General features: G+C 36.3%; 1 protein-coding gene across 1 annotated transcript; it reads right to left on the reverse strand.

Moving 5' to 3' along the window:
* Positions 1-3,678: 3,678 nt before the first annotated feature.
* On the reverse strand, positions 3,679-5,238 carry LOC108253004 (potassium voltage-gated channel protein Shaker-like). The gene is made up of 2 exons (XM_026827313.1): positions 4,938-5,238; positions 3,679-3,869 (listed from the first exon to the last, which is right to left on the reverse strand). Exons 1-2 carry the CDS (start codon positions 5,188-5,190, stop codon positions 3,688-3,690), a joined length of 435 nt encoding a protein of 144 aa, XP_026683114.1. The 5' UTR covers positions 5,191-5,238; the 3' UTR covers positions 3,679-3,687.
* Between the last annotated feature and the right edge of the window lie 11,779 nt (positions 5,239-17,017).

The following is a 17,017-nucleotide window of genomic DNA, read 5'->3' on the forward strand; positions in this document are numbered from 1 at the left end:
AAGAGATAAACAATGTTAGTAGGTGTCATATTATGGAAGGCAAACCTGACTAACCTGTAATAAATTTTGGTATAAAAGGAGAAAATGTTGAATATGTTTTTAGCTTTTGTATGTATGAACCATGCTCCTACATTTCCTTCCCGCTTGGCAAATCCGACTATTTGGTGTTTGGTTATAACTCGTATCTTACTAGGGTTAATATCCAGACACCAAATTTCAGAGTACCACGTGAACTTTCAATTTTACAAAATATTAAGCGTACATCTTTTAACGATAGACTAATTTTTGAATATGTTTTCAGCTTTATATGTATGAACCATGCTCCTACATTTCCTTCCCGCTTGGCAAATCCGACTATTTGGTGTTTGGTTATAACTCGTATTTATCTTACTAGGGTTATCCAGACACCAAATTTCAGAGTACCACGTGAACTTTCAATTTTACAAAATATTAAGCGTACATCTTTTAACGATAGACTAATTTTTTTAGCCTGAATTTGTACAAAAAAGGATATGTAAAATTTACCAAGTCTCAACTATCGCTAGATCCTGCTTCTCAAATCTATTTAAAAATAAAAGTATGCCTCCATGGCTTGGTGACTAGACTTGTACGCTGGAGGTTCCGGGTTCGATTCCCGGCGGGGTTGAAGTTTTTTCGGCTCTGTGCTTGGTGTTTGTTGGGGCGCACTCAGCCTCGTAAGGGCAATTGATTTTTTTTAAAGAGGTTTGACAGAGGGAACTGTAACTGCTATGGTCTTATCGTCCCGAAATCGAAGAGAGAAGGAATACAGGAAGGAAAAATAGAATATATGATCAGTGAGTACCTATGTATTAAAGCCTCGGTGGTTGGTAAATGATAATGATAATCACACACAATACACAAATAATACACACAGTCACCGTACAGTCCTTGCATATAAAACTAAAATGACAGAGGAGTTCTGAGGGAAACAAATTTCCAGTACATCTAAAATTCATCGAGTGTTTTGAATTTTATAGCTTATACGAGTAATTTCGACTGGTTCGGACAATCGTCTGTAGGTGTTTAAACCCCGAAAAAGGGGAAAAGGATTTAAAATGAATTGTCATCTATGTTGAGATGTTGTTCAAAGAATATGAACAGTGATTAAGGAGCGCGGTTGCGCTCCGCCCCGCCAAGTCAAGAAAGTTGTGATTTGCCTCGGAAATTAAGTCTAGAGATTTAAAAAAGAAACACAACATTCAAAAATCCACATGCGGAGGGGGAAAAGGAAAAAAAGTGGCTTGGTGACTAGACTTGTACGCCGGAGGTTCCGGGTTCGATTCCCGGCGGGGTTGAAGTTTTTTCGGCTCTGTGCTTGGTGTTTGTTGGGGCGCACTCAGCCTCGTAAGGACTCATCTATGTTGAGATGTTGTTCAAAGAATATGAACAGTGATTAAAGGAAATATTGAAGTGATTTGCCTCGGAAATTAAGTCTAGAGATTTAAAAAAGAAACACAACATTCAAAAATCCACATGCGGAGGGGGAAAAGGAAAAAAATAATAAATAATAATAAAATAATGATATAAAAAAAAACTGAAAACGAGGTAGGTAGGTAGGTACCTACATTGATGGTTCCAAAAGTGAAAATAGGATATGGAGATTCATTCAAAAGATTTGGTGTATGAAACTTAAGTGTTCATGTTGTTCCTTGTATACCTATTTGTTTTAACAGGATATCGATAAATTTTGATCGATCAAAATAAATATTCTGAATCGTATACCTAAATCATTCGATATGTGTAAGTACCTATATTAAAAGAAGAATTAGATAAATTTTGATCGATCAAAATAAATATTCTGAATCGTATACCTAAATCATTCGATATGTGTAAGTACCTATATTAAAAGAAGAATTCTGAGAAAATAGGATTATAAATGAAAATGTATTATTTGAAAAAGGATAAGACTAATGATTTTGAAACTGCTCTTAAACTGAGTAAGGTATGAATATTTTTTTTCTATTAATGAGGGAATTGCAATCAGAAGTCAAAGACTAATGATTTTGAAACTGCTCTTAAACTGAGTAAGGTATGAATATTTTTTTTCTATTAATGAGGGAATTGCAATCAGAAGTCAACATAATATCTTTATGAAGATATTAAAATAATAATAAAAATTGAAAAAAATAACACTCAAAAGCAAATAAAATTATAAAATTGTGCAAACAAAATTAAACGGTTAAATTAAAATTAAATAAGAAAATAAATAAAAAGAATTGAAATCATGAAAGACACAAACAAACGGTCAAAGCAACACACCATCAAAACTTTCTGTAGGATTTAAGATGGTCCGGTCTCTGAATTCTAAACAAGTCGTATTTGAAGATGAAAAAAAAAAAAAAAAAAAAACATGCAACAATGGCTCTAAATGTAGCCTTGAACCTAGTATTGGTACTTGTAAGGTAAAAATTGAGTTATTTGATCGCGTAGTTTTTGGCATGAAATTAATCTTACGCATTTTCTGTTATTATTCTCAATTCCAAACCACTTACGTCAAAAATCAAGCCTACCTAGGATAACTATAGCGGAATCAAAACAACAAACCAGCCAAATAAATTGATATACAAGAGAGACAGCACGACTCTTATTCCTGCAGCTGGTTCTCCTGTACACCAGGAATAACTATTCTCACGCCCTAATGGAAAACAGCTCACAACTTGAACACAATCCGAAAGACAAACAGCAAATTTTGAATGGAAGAAGATATTACATAAATAGTAAAGATAATATTTATCCAGAACATTATGGTGGACTTGTCGCTTGAAAGAGTATTTGCAAATTAAATAAGAAAATAAAATGAAACAAACCAAAAATGTAACATGGAACTGCACCGCACGCGTTATTCAATTTATATGTTCGTGTTATGAAATTTGAATACAAAGAATTTTCTGTTTTTACTAAAGAAACAACTTCTATCTATTGAGGTATCTATGAAAATTAAAAAAAAAGACTAAAAATAAGTAGGAAGTATGCGTGAAAAAAATAAAATGCGAAATAATCATAGTTATAAGTCAAATAAGTCATGGGAACAAAAATCAAAAGGTTATTTTAAATAAAACTGATAGCATCGTACGTCCAAATACAAATGATAAAAGACTAAAAGGAGAAATTCATTTAAAGTAGAATTAGTTACAATGAGTGCGTTGGGGTACGACACTACTTGTATTTAGACGTAACGAGATTAATCTAACAGTGAACTTATTTTTCATATCGGACTACTTAAATAAAATGGATTGCTACAAGTGAAAGAAAGCAAGCACTCACTTTGCTCCTCGCAAATGTTCATGGGATTTAACATTTACATGAACCCGACGACTGCGCAACTACCAACACCGAATAGACCCTGGGATCCCCGACCTAAGCCCAGACTGCAGGAGTGCGGCACAGGATGATCAACATTGTACCAATATTTGTAAAGAAATGAAACTAAAACAAGTTTCATGCGTTTGTAATGATCCCACTAAAATTAGGAAGTAAAATGTTTGTTTAATAAAATGATGGAAGAACAAAACTAATTAATTAATTTGTTAGTGATCATAAAAATTAAAAAGAAACAAAACAAAAAATAAATAATAATGGAAAATGAAAAGTTGCGTACGTCATGTCACCATAGCCCACTGTGGTCATGGTAACTACAGCCCACCAAAACCCATACTTACACACTAGTCAGACATCGGTCTCAATGCTCATTATATTGTGCTTGGGGTTGCACAGACTAAGGTTATTATTACTAAGCAGTTTCTTGTTGGTGAGGCTGGTCGAATAGTCCCGACCAAAGAGTAAACCTTCTTCTAGCTCCATCATATCAGATGAAGACTCGGATAATGAGCTTTTTTTCATATGTTGGCCTGGAACAGAAAGATGATTGGAAAATGAGAGTCAACATTGTACCAATATTTGTAAAGAAATGAAACTAAAACAAGTTTCATGCAAGTTTCATTGTAATGATCCCACTAAAATTAGGAAGTAAAATGTTTGTTTAACAAAATGATGGAAGAACAAAACTAATTAATTAATTTGTTAGTGACAAAATGAGACACCATTGGCATATTACTGAAAGCAAGCTCTCACTTTGCTCCTCGCAAAAGTTCGTGGGATGTAAGATTTAGTACGTGAACCCGACGACTGCGCAACTACCAACACCGAATAGACCCTGGGATCCCCGACCTAAGCCCAGACTGCAGGAGTGCGGCACATATTACTGAAAGCAAGCTCTCACTTTGCTCCTCGCAAAAGTTCGTGGGATGTAAGATTTAGTACGTGAAACCGACGACTGCGCAACTACCAACACCGAATAGACCCTGGGATCCCTGACCTAAGCCCAGACTGCAGGAGTGCGGCACGGGATGTACTCGTACTACTTCTGTTTAACTGCCCGGCATACCCCACCCCAAATAAACTCCACATCATTACGGACCAATCCCGTGGCAGCAGCCACCTTCCTGGACCTGGAAGATGAGTGACTGAACGTTGTCAACAAGCCACTCACCTAAAGTGCCTGGAAGATAAGGACAGCTAGTGACATGGTTGAAGTTTTGAGATTGCATATCCTCCTGAAAATAATTTCATTCGGTTAAAAATTGAAAGGCTCAAGTTCTCTTGAATTTTTCGGTATGCTATTTACTTATTTTGAAGATTTTCTTTTTAAATGCGATACACAATGGTCAATTAATCTGACTTCAATCGAAATAAACTAATGTTTCTGGCGAGGAAAGTAGGTGTACATGTTTTATATTTATCTAGGTATCTAACTATCTGTTATGTAGATTTTAAAATCAGGAAAGATAAGGATGTACCACATCTTTTTAACTGCCCGGCACACCCCACCCAACTAGACCCCACATCATTATGGACCAACCCCGTGGCAGCAGCCACCTTCCTGGACCTGGAAGATGAGTTGTCAACAAGCCACTCACCTAAAGTGCCTGGAAGATAAGGACAGCTAGTGACATGGTTGAAGTTTTGAGATTGCATATCCTCCTGATCAGTCTCCCTGTGGTAGAAGTAGTTGAAGTTGGAGACTATGACAGGCACGGGAAGGGCGATGGTAAGCACACCGGCAATGGCACATAAGGAGCCGACGATTTTACCCCAAACTCCGACGGGCCTGAAATAGAGGTAGAAAACATTCAATATAATTAATAATGCTGATAGAAATACACAATACATGTTTGCTCATACAATTCCTAGTTATTCGAGCCTAGACCTTCTATTGCGTTAACCTAATATGTATCCCAAATAACAACTCTGTCCTAGTATTGGTACCCCACATCTGCCACATGGCCTCTACCTAACCCAAAAGAAATATTGAAAATCTTAAATAACCTTTCATTCAAGGCAAATTTGAAAATCGTTTTTCTGACTTTTGGTATGTTTGCTCATACAGTTCCTAGTTTTTTTTTATAGTTATTCGAGCCTAGACCTTCTATTGATATTATTCCATTATTGAATTTTTTAACACGTATCCTCTAAAAAAAGCCCCCTTTTTTCCAAGTGCTAACAACTAGATCTTGCGTTAACCTAATATGTATCCCAAATAACAACTCTGTCCTAGTATTGGTACCCCACATCTGCCACATGACCTCTACCTAACCCAAAAGAAATATTGAAAATCTTAAATAACCTTTCATTCAAGGCAAATTTGAAAATCGTTTTTCTGACTTTTGGTATGTTAGTACTAACTTGATAATTCACTATGCCCCAGGTCTACAGTCTCAAGTTGAGAGTTACTTTAGGCTTCTGGGCAAGCGTAGATGCAGGACAATGTTCCAGGTATGGATCAACAGAGAACTGTAGACCTTGGAGGTATAATCTACACTATCAGACTATACAATATACAAATGTCTAACAATAGCAGAAATATAATAACTACGGAGTACAATAGTAGACTTGTCAAAAGGCAATAGAGAGAAGGCACTATTAGGCTTAAAAGTAGACAATAAAAGAAGCAGATACTAAGCTTATAAAAAGGGAAAGGACATGGAAAAGAACAAAATGAAAATTGTGAAAAGGATTTGTAAAACATATTTTGTTAACGTTATGATATACCTACCTTCAGTAGAAAATAAATTTTAACCACTACATTGTTGGGCTTGGCACATGGTACTACTGAATATTAAAATAAGGAATTCATTTTTCATAAAGGAATTAAAACAAATGAACTTGATTACACATCAAGTATGAATTCAAAGCAATTGGAAAAATACCGAGGATCTTGTGAACATCAATGAAAACATGAACAACTCGACAAATGTCCCTGTCAGCAACATACCTGGCTACGATGATAATCCAATTGAACAATTTCAAGTATTCAATATAATTAATAATGCTGATAGAAATACACATGTTTAATCATACAATTCCTAGTTATTCGAGCCTAGACCTTCTATTGATATTATTCCATTATTGAATTTTTTAATCCTCTAAAAAAAGCCCCCTTTTTTCCAAGTGCTAACAACTAGATATTGCGTTAACCTAATATGTATCCCAAATAACGACTCTGTCCTAGTATTGGTACCCCACATCTGCCACATGGCCTCTACCTAACCCAAAAGAAATATTAAAAATCTTAAATAACCTTTCATTCAAGGCAAATTTGAAAATCGTGTTTCTGACTTTTGGTATGTTAGTACTAACTTGATAATTCACTATGCCCCAGGTCTACAGTCTCAAGTTGAGAGTTACTTTAGGCTTCTGCGCAAGCGTAGATGCAGGACAATGTTCCAGATGTGGATCAACAGAGAACTGTAGACCTTGGAGGTATAATCTACACTATCAGACTATACAATATACAAATGTCTAACAATAGCAGAAATATTGAGGGTTAATATGGTTAACTAGGTACAAAAGCTATACACGGTGTTGGGTAATCTAATTTTTGATAAAAAAAATTAATCATAAAATTATCTTTGAATATGGGAAATCTACTCACTAAAAGTTTAATCTAAATGAGTATAAGTATTATCTAAGTAGGTTAATCATAGAATTATCTTTGAATATGGGAAATCTACTCACTAAAAGTTTAATCTAAATGAGTATAAGTATTATCTAAGTAGGGAACTCTTTCAATGTTATTTCTGTGAGGGAAACTATCAATAAATGGGATAGGTGTTATTATCCAACTATTTTTAATTCTACATAGTTAGGGATCAGTTGAAGGGTTGTTATTCAAGAAGGGCCTAAAGTAAAAATCAAGTTTTGAGTCAAAAGAGTTAAGTTTTTGATTTCCATTGAAAATCATTTGGATAAATTTACAAAAGCTCGTGTAGAATTGTGAATAGGTATATTGATATTAACATGATTCTGATTGTGTAACCCTGTGTGTTATATGAATGGACGTTCGTCATTGTATCAACGGCTGCGGGTTTATCATTTCTTATTACTCCTACATCACGTCTTAAATGTTTCAAGGAAGTTAATTGTCATCACCTTTTATTTGCTTTCTTAATAGTGGAATGTCATCCTTAATCAAGTTCTCAACACTGTCAATGATTCTTTTTGGGACTGATTTTTGACAAAGTTTCACATTGGAAAAGCCGTTTTAGGTCAAGACCCTTCTTCCATAAAAGCCTCCAATTGTATGTATCATTTGACGTAAGTGGTTGAGAAAACTACCGCTGGAAATTTGGATATAAACTAGTGTGTACTTTGGGTAGAAGAGGAATAGAGGGTACTAAGGTTAGGTATAAGTTATTCTACGGATCACTTCTACATGATTCTTTTTGGGACTGATTTTTGATAAAGTTTCACATTGGAAAAGCCGTTTTAGGTCTAGACCCTTCTTCCATAAAATCCCTCAATTGTATGTATCATTTGACGTAAGTGGTTGAGAAAACTACCGCTGGGAATTTGGATATAAACTAGTGTGTACTTTGGGTAGAAGAGGAATAGAGGGTACTAAGGTTAGGTATAAGTTATTCTACGGATCACTTCTTTTACCCAGAAAATAACGACATTCTGAATGGGGTTTTGTAAAATGTATACCTACTATACATTGAGTCCAAACTTTTGGGTAATTGAACCAGGACAAGATATGCTGGGTGTTCTTTTAAATAGTTTCAATTAACATATTAATCTCTAGATATTCTAGAAGGCATGAGTTAGTTGCTGAAGCAAATAATTTTTTTGTACTTTCTGGATACAGTGTGTACGTACATAGATAGCATTCAGTGCATACCCCTTCCTTTATTTTGTAGGGAAAGGCCAAAGATATAATGGCTCATATTTTCATCCCTTCCTTTTTGGAAATTTCATAAATCGATTCAGAATTTTCACAACGGATCTAAAAGATCTTTCTAGACTAACAAAAACAGTCTAGCCAAAGGTATAATGGCTCATATTTTGATCCCTTCCTTTTTGGAAATTTCATAAATCGATTCAGAATTTTCACAACGGATCTAAAAGATCTTTCTAGACTAACAAAAACAGTCTACCAAAGATATAATGGCTCATATTTTGATCCCTTCCTTTTAGGAAATTTCATAAATCGATTCAGAATTTTCACAACGGATCTAAAAGATCTTTCTAGACTAACAAAAACAGTCTACTTGTTTTGTTCCCGCGCAAGTATCAAATTGTGATTTTTATTAAATTGAACGCCATATCATGTGACCGTTCCAAATGTCGTCCTCTCTACCGAACGACGGTGACTAAACGGCAAAAATTAATAGCGCAGAAATAATTGGAAGCAATTTTTTCTACATTTGAACATTGCACACCGGGGTGTTATACTGTCGTGTTATCGTTTAAGTGTTAATGTTTCACTATGAGTATCAGGTTGCGTCCAACGTTTTTCATGTGTGAACAAAATACGAGGCATAGTAAAAAAGGAATCGTCTTGCTTTGTAAACTGTATTTATACTTTTAGAACAGGTGAGCCATTCTCAGCTAGTGTGGAAATGAAACATGGACTTCAGAAACAGAGAGAAGCTTCTCATTTGATCATCAAGAATCGTTTTGCTTTGTAAAAACTGTGTTTGTACTTTTAGAACAGGTGAGCCATTCTCAGCTAGTGTGGAAATGAAACATGGACTTCAGAAACAGAGAGAAGCTTCTCATTTGATCATCGAGTCTTAACGCATAGTCGATAACCTAACATCAAGCAGATATGTAACTATGGACTTTATAACAAATCTCAAGTGTAGAACATAACCGGATCAGCACATTGGTATCTACTCATACTTGCACCTGTGAGAAACCAACACCAACGCATAGTCGATAACCTAACATCAAGCAGATATGTAACTGTGGACTTTATAACAAATCTCAAGTGTAGAACATAACCGGATCAGCACATTGGTATCTACTCATACTTGCACCTGTGAGAAACCAACACAATATGTCACCTGTTTTCAAAAATCAATAAAGAACTCGTGTCTTTCAAATAAACTAAAGACCTCTTTGATGTAAAAAAAGCCCCAAGAAGCCAAGAACATGTCGCAAACAAAAGAGTCAAAATATTTTATTTTGAAGCTCAATAGAGAACTTTTTTTCAACATAAAATTTCGCTTCCGGCAAGCACGTTTAAATACGGAATGTAGAGAGGGAGATTACAAAGTTTTGTACAACTACTAGAAAGTCTGTCCTTGTTTGTGTCAAGCTCCGTAATCCTTTTTGACACATTACAGAGAACTTTTTTTTTTCAACATAAAATTTCGCTTCCGGCAAGCACGTTGAAATATGGAACGTAGAGAGGAAGATTACAAAGTTTTGTACAACTACTAGAAAGTCTGTCCTTGTTTGTGTCAAGCTCCGTAATCCTTTTTGACACATTATCAACCCCTTATCTCGACAAACAAACAGACAAACGCAAATACCTATCTGAGAAAATCTGTGTGTTCCTCCACTACCCGAAATTCAATTGAAATAGTATTTTATTTTTAACAAAAATTAGAAGTACCTAGGTACAAAAAATACAGAACCTCCCTAAGACTACAGAACCTCCTGGGAAAAAATTAAATATTTTCTTCACTGTCTTTGTCTCCTAGCTTAGAGTTTGTCTGTGGAATTTGGATCTGGAGATTAGTGGTTCGAGTTCAAGTCAAGTCATAAATTTTATCTACATGTATTAATCGCAGAACCATATTTGTGACAAGCATCCATCATACTTGAAACAATTGAAATCCTTTGAAAAATGTAAATAACTTTTATTTTAGTGAAGTGACGTCATTTTATCACGTCCTATGAAAACCGTTTATTTTTTCTTCGGAAAAAAGCTCTGGATTTTTACCCCTCTTCACTTAATCATTTTTCTTCGCTTTCTTTTTTATCCTACGAAATCATTTTTCTGCATCATTAAAAATTTCCGTTATACCTACACACATTATATACACACTCGGGCCAAAGTTCTTGACCTTATTTCTGTCTCTGTCATTCAGCTGTGCCTACCCCCACGACCCCACGTGTTCTCTCTTCACACTCGGGCCAAAGTTCTTGACCTTATTTCTGTCTCTGTCATTCAGCTGTGCCTACCCCCACGACCCCACGTGTTCTCTCTTGCTCGTCTATTTATAAATGACCCCATCCATACTTTTCATCTATTCTGAGCGTTTTTCTCTGTCGATACATACATAAATAGAGTACCTCCGATGGAGTCCATCATATAGAATAAATAAAAAAAAGAAGATTTATTTTCATTTTATGCTAATATCGACATTATTTCGACAGACAACGAGCCTCCAGCAGAAAATTAATGTTTGTTTTGGTTATTTTATAAATAAACAAACACGATAATTTTGTCTGTAGTGGTTTTTTCTTCTATCAATACCTATTAGATGTAGATACAATATTAACTATTTCGTACCCTTTACTCTTGTCCCGACTCCCTACCACCCCCCAGTCACAACTCCCCACTTTTTTCTCTATAAATATGTTTAAGGTTTTCTTTTTCCCGTTGTCATGGCAACAGTTTCGGAGAGATAACAGACAGCATGACGACATGCGACTACGGCAAATTCAATGATAAAGCACGCGAGCTCATCCACACCTTGTACGAAACGTACGCAAACAGAAGAAGAAAACAAATGGACATACATATGGTTTGGTGCTTGTCGCGTCCAATAATTTAATGTGTCATTTATTAGCTTCACGAAGTTACCGAGTTTTCAATAGAAGATTCAAAATCACCCTTTTCAGAGCGAGTAGTATTAGACCAGCCACTGACGCTCAGACCATTTGACAGACTGCGCTCTCACAGACCTAGGTCTGTCATTCCGTCTGACACAGCAGACCTCACAGACCTGGGTCTGTCATTCCGTCTGACAGAGCTGGGTCTGTCATTCCGTCTCACAGAGCTGGGTCTGTCATTCCGTCTCACAGAGCTGGGTCTGTCATTCCGTCTGACAGAGCTGGGTCTGTCATTCCGTCTGACAGAGCTGGGTCTGTCATTCCGTCTGACAGAGCTTTGGGTCTCGTAACGCGATAAAGGATCAGGTGACAGGCCCTAACCCACAGCCAGCCCAGACCCTAGGACAAAGGTTAAATAATAAACCATCGGGAATCTTATCTTGTTGGTCGGGTGCCAAAAACAATCGACATTCAAACAATACAAAACAAAAATACAGGTTCTTCTCTTAAAATTGACCTAAAATACTGCAAAATTGATTCAAATACATAGGTAAGTAAAATGTTCTGAATGCAATAAAACCATAATAGGTATTTTTTCAGGAGTTCTAAGACCTCGGTTTCAGTGACCTAAAAAGGCGTCAAAAAGCCTTCTAATGGGTACAGGACTTATTTCAACAACCGACAACTTCCCTTCAACAAAGGTTTGTCTGGAAGCTAAGGATTTGTTCACTCCCTCATGAAACTTGACTCAAGTGGTGCACTGTCAGTGCGTAAAGTACTTCCTATCATCATTCCAATACCCGAGCACATAACTCAACAAAGAAAAACGCAGCAGTGGAAGCGTCGAGATGAGATATGAAGATGAGCGCCAAAAACAATCGACTTTCAAACAATACAAAACAAAAATACAGGTTCTTCTCTTAAAATTGACCTAAAATACTGCAAAATTGATTCAAATAGGTAAGTAAAAATGTTCTGAATGCAATAAAACCACAATAGGTATTTTTTCAGGAGTTCTAAGACCTCGGTTTCAGTGACCTAAAAAGGCGTCAAAAAGCTTTCTAATGGGTACAAGACTTATTTCAACGACCGACAACTTCCCTTCAACAAAGGTTTGCTTGGGTCTCGTAACGCGATAAAGGATCAGGTGACAGACCCTAACCCACAGCCAGCCCAGACCCTAGGACAAAGGTTGAATAATAAACCATCGGGAATCTTATCTTGTTGGTCGAGGGCCAAAAACAATCGACTTTCAAACAATACAAAACGAAAATACAGGTTCTTCTCTTAAAATTGATCTAAAATACTGCAAAATTGATTCAAATAGGTAAGTAAAATGTTCTGAATGCAATAAAACCACAATAGGTATTTTTTCAGGAGTTCTAAGACCTCGGTTTCAGTGACCTAAAAAGGCGTCAAAAAGCTTTCTAATGGGTACAAGACTTATTTCAACGACCGACAACTTCCCTTCAATAAAGGTTTGGCTGGAAGCTAAGGATTTGTTCACTCCCTCATGAAACTTGACTCAAGTGGTGCACTGTGAGTGCGTAAAGTACTTCCTATCATCATCCCAATACCCGAGCACATAACTCAACAAAGAAAAACGCAGCAGTGGAAGCGTCGAGATGAGATATGAAGATGAAGTTGTGGGAGCTACTCGTATAGTATAGTGTTTAACCTAGTGCAGTGGTGGCTCTAGCCATTTTTTCCCCAAGAGGTTTGATGGAGGGAACTGGAACTGCTAAGGTTTTATCGTCCAGAAATCGAAGAGGGAAGGAAGACAGGATAGGAGAAAGCCAGAAGTTCCGAGAACGAACCTTTTCCATTCAGGATAGAATCCGCCCGGGGCAGGAATCGAACACGTGGCCTAGCACTTACAAGGCAGACGCGCTACCAACCAAGACCAAGCTAACTAGGCTGGCACGACGCGGGTTTGAAATTCAACTGAAGCATAAAGAGCTAAACTCTTTAACAACAGAATCAAAAATGTCAGGTATGATGGAATATAATTTTAATATACCTATTACGTTTCCGTATGTGGTTACAATATTTACAATCCACTAGAGAAAAACTGTAAAGACCAATAACCTTGACGGTAACGCTATTGCCAATTGTTTCAAAAGTTCAGGTTCAGGTAGTTCAGGTGGTATTGTTGCCATTTCATCATTCGTCAATATTTTAATTCCCGAGTCGTTTTCGAGGCACTCATCCACATCCTCTGATTGAGCACGGGTTTCTATTGGTTGATTTTCATTCACACACGAAAAGCTCAGCGAATTAAAAACTGAAAAGAGATGAAAGAAATTATTTGCCTCAGCAGATAGATGCCTTCTCTGAGTAATCTTTTGAGTGTATATTGGAAACTATTGCTTATTTGCCTCCACATATTTCACTACACTTCTGATGTATCTGGCCGGGTAGTTTTATTACTTTTATTTTATTTTCCTACATTTGTATCTACATAATTATCTATCCATATCAACCAGGTTATCCTTCTCCACACTTCATCTCCATTGTTTTTAGCCTTTTTGTGAAATTCTTCAATCTTATCCTTCCCATTTCTTACTAGTGCCTCAATCTTTCTTACTTTCGTCTTGAGCCGTCCACTATAAGACAATCTAAATATGCATAATATTTTTTCTATATATTTATTTATTTCTTCTTCTCATATTTTTTCTCCTATTAAATTCCAATTCATTTTGTTTCTTTTGCCCAACTTGAGATGTTTTCTGTGTTTATCTAGGGACAAGTCGCTACGAGTACTATTAGCTCGTAAATAATGCTATTCTAAATTTATTGATTCGAGTCATAGCATCAACCTTTTATAGGCCTTTTTTAAAACCTTTTTTCATAGTCAGATTGAAATTTTGCTTGAGTTTATTGGTTATAGTATTGTATAAATTTACGAGTCCAACTGCAAATACCCACATTGCAAAGGTTCCCGATCACCTGAGTTTTGCTGCTGTAGAATTTCCAGGAGATGTAGAGATCTAAATACCTACATTTTTTTTCTCTCTCTTCTCTATAACGTAACTTTTTGGCGTACATCCCATTCATGACGTCATTGTTTTTGAAGTTGAGGCCAATTAGTCTTCACTAGCCGCCTGCCCAACTTATCCACTCTACTTAACAATCGATTCGAGTCACAGCATCAACCTTTTATAGGCCCTTTTTTCATAGTCAGATTGAAATTTTGCTTGAGTTTATTGGTTTTAGTATTGTATAAATTTCCGAGTCCAACTACAAATACCCACATTGCAAAGGTTCCCGATCACCTGAGTTTTGCTGCTGTAGAATTTCCAGGAGATGTAGAGATCTAAATACCTACATTGGTGTTTTCATAAGCCTCTCAGTCACATTACTCCTACTCATAAAGATATTACTTCATACTACCTTGTATTTATTTATTTTTTCTGGGAAATACCTGGTCATGTTTCGACAGACAAAAATTCCTTCCCAAGTTTGAATTGAGGTCATTCCACGTGAACAACAATCTTTTACCTTTATGTATGAAGAACTAGCACAAGGCAATGAGCTTAACAATGCCTTGTCACATCCACTTCATACTGTCCAACTTACCTTTTAACTTTACAAATCATTTACTTACTAACTACATTGCTAATTTTTTATCAGTTGATATACATATAGATAGAATACTATGGAAGAATTTGACCAACGGCTTTTCCCTCTATGTCGAGATCTAGAAGAGAATTCCACATTTCTTGTGGGACGTGGGTTTTTTTCCTCCAATATAGTCAGTCCTCTGTATAACAAATGTTTGAAAGAGCCTACAAAACAACATATTCACAATCTACAATGAAGCATTGTTTAACAGTATAAAATGTAATGGAGGACCCTACTTGTGTTCCAAATACATTTGGAGACCTTTAGACAATCCAAATAACTAGAATTACCTATCTAAGGTTTGGTTTACACGATTAAAACCGAACTGTCAACAATCAACACACTGTACTCAAATATTTTGTTTAAATTAGGTTCATTTGACTGCGACGTTCAGGCTTAATCTTCTCTAACTTCGTTAAATCCCCAATATGCTTAATACGAACACAACTCCACTCAATAGCGTATTCAAAACGGATAACTAAAAAAAAAAAAAATGTCAGTCACTGCAGTATTGTAAAAGAAATTCTACACCTGTTTTTTCTCGTCCTGGTTTCTCTGCAAAGTTAGAAATAAAATACAAGGCAATGAGTAAAATAAACACACAATCTTAACATTGACTCTAGAGTCTAGTCTAAGTTTATTGCGAGGGAGGTCTTCAATACAAAAATTTCTAGTCATGTACATAGAAAAATGTATTATTTCTTTGCAACTATGACTACAAGACCAAGAGTAAAGTAACTATGGTTGACACTGATGATGGTGTACTGAGAGCCAATATCAGGTCTCCATAGGTTTTACATACATATCTGCTTGAAATAGAGTTCGCATGACCCTCAATGAGACAGCATTTAGCAGAAAAGAATAATCAAAAGGAGTATTGCCTTATGAATGGTTTTTTTCTGCATGCTGTCCAATAGTCCAATCCTCAATGTATGAGCAAGAAGAAGAAAAATTCCGATATTTTTGGACTAGAATATTTTCGTTTTTGTATCTGAGATTATCGAAAATTTAGTTCGGCTATCCATCTGTAGAACAGGGGTACTGGGGTACATCGCTATAAGGTGGATAAGGGTAAGATAACGTCTATCAAATCATAGTGCCCCGCATGTTTCATATCGCATAACGCGCTAAATGACAGTATGGGGTACATGGTACATCGCTATAAGGTGGATAAGGGTAAGATAACGTCTATCAAATCATAGTGCCCCGCATGTTTCATATCGCATAACGCGCTAAATAAGAACTAACCTTGAAAGCTATGTATGTAAGTGACCTTTACACCTGGACAAGATAGGTAATCCAATGCCATTTAGGTACGATCAGTCACCTTTTGCATTTACTGACGGAAACGAAACGAGAACTGTACATGTTTGGTACAAGTAGGTACGTATTTCCCTCAGAAAATCAACGAAAACAATAACACAAGGCAGACAATTATTCTACCATGCGAATGAAAAATCGGTAGACTCGGAAGTAAAACACTAAAGTTTCTCGAAAAAGGCTAATACCTCCGCGAAACTTTTTTCCAGCATAATGCAGACATTTCGCTTTTTTTACTGCAGAAATATTTTCTATTTCTATCTTTCCTTATAGTTTGTGTCTAGGGAAAGTACATCGTTAATTGTTATTCAAAGCTGACTTCCCACAGCACCCAGCTGTTCTGAAAACCGACCGTTCAGTCAGACGTTGATCGTTTCCTTTCGGTAGAAATATTTTGTGCTTTCGGATGTGATGGAAATTTTACGTTTTTGGAAATGTAATTTGGCAGAATACTGATGCTAATATTCCACAGAATCCGATGCTAAGGAATGTTACTAAAGGAAATGAGAATTTATTGTACTTCTGTGTCGAATCTTACCCCGGGATCTACAATCTCATGCTAAGATGTTCTTCAAACATACTTGGAGACTGTCCGGGCATAGTCTCCAAGCATTATCAGAGGTTAAACTGTTCCACATGAGATTGTAGCCCCCAGTATTTAGTGTGGATTTGTGTGGATATGAGGAAAGGGGTCCAAGGGGTTTTACACCCCCCAATCATTCTAACACCGTGAGATCCAAATTATCTCATGGGCATGGAAAGTACTGAGTGTATTTTGAGGGTTGAAGACACATTGCGGTGTTGTCATTTAATCCGATTAGCAATGTCTACATTAATGATTTCACATGGAATAAATCAAGATGCGTTGTGACTTGTGACATTGTTTCAGGTTGCACAATTGCCAAAAATTCAACAGACTGAGGGTCAGTCAAACTTATGTCGTGATGAACGGAGTGTGTGTATGTTATGTTGCAGGTGGTCAATACAT

This window comes from Diaphorina citri, unplaced genomic scaffold, assembly GCF_000475195.1.
Source record: "Diaphorina citri unplaced genomic scaffold, Diaci psyllid genome assembly version 1.1 scaffold1117, whole genome shotgun sequence".
Taxonomy (NCBI): domain Eukaryota; kingdom Metazoa; phylum Arthropoda; class Insecta; order Hemiptera; family Psyllidae; genus Diaphorina; species Diaphorina citri.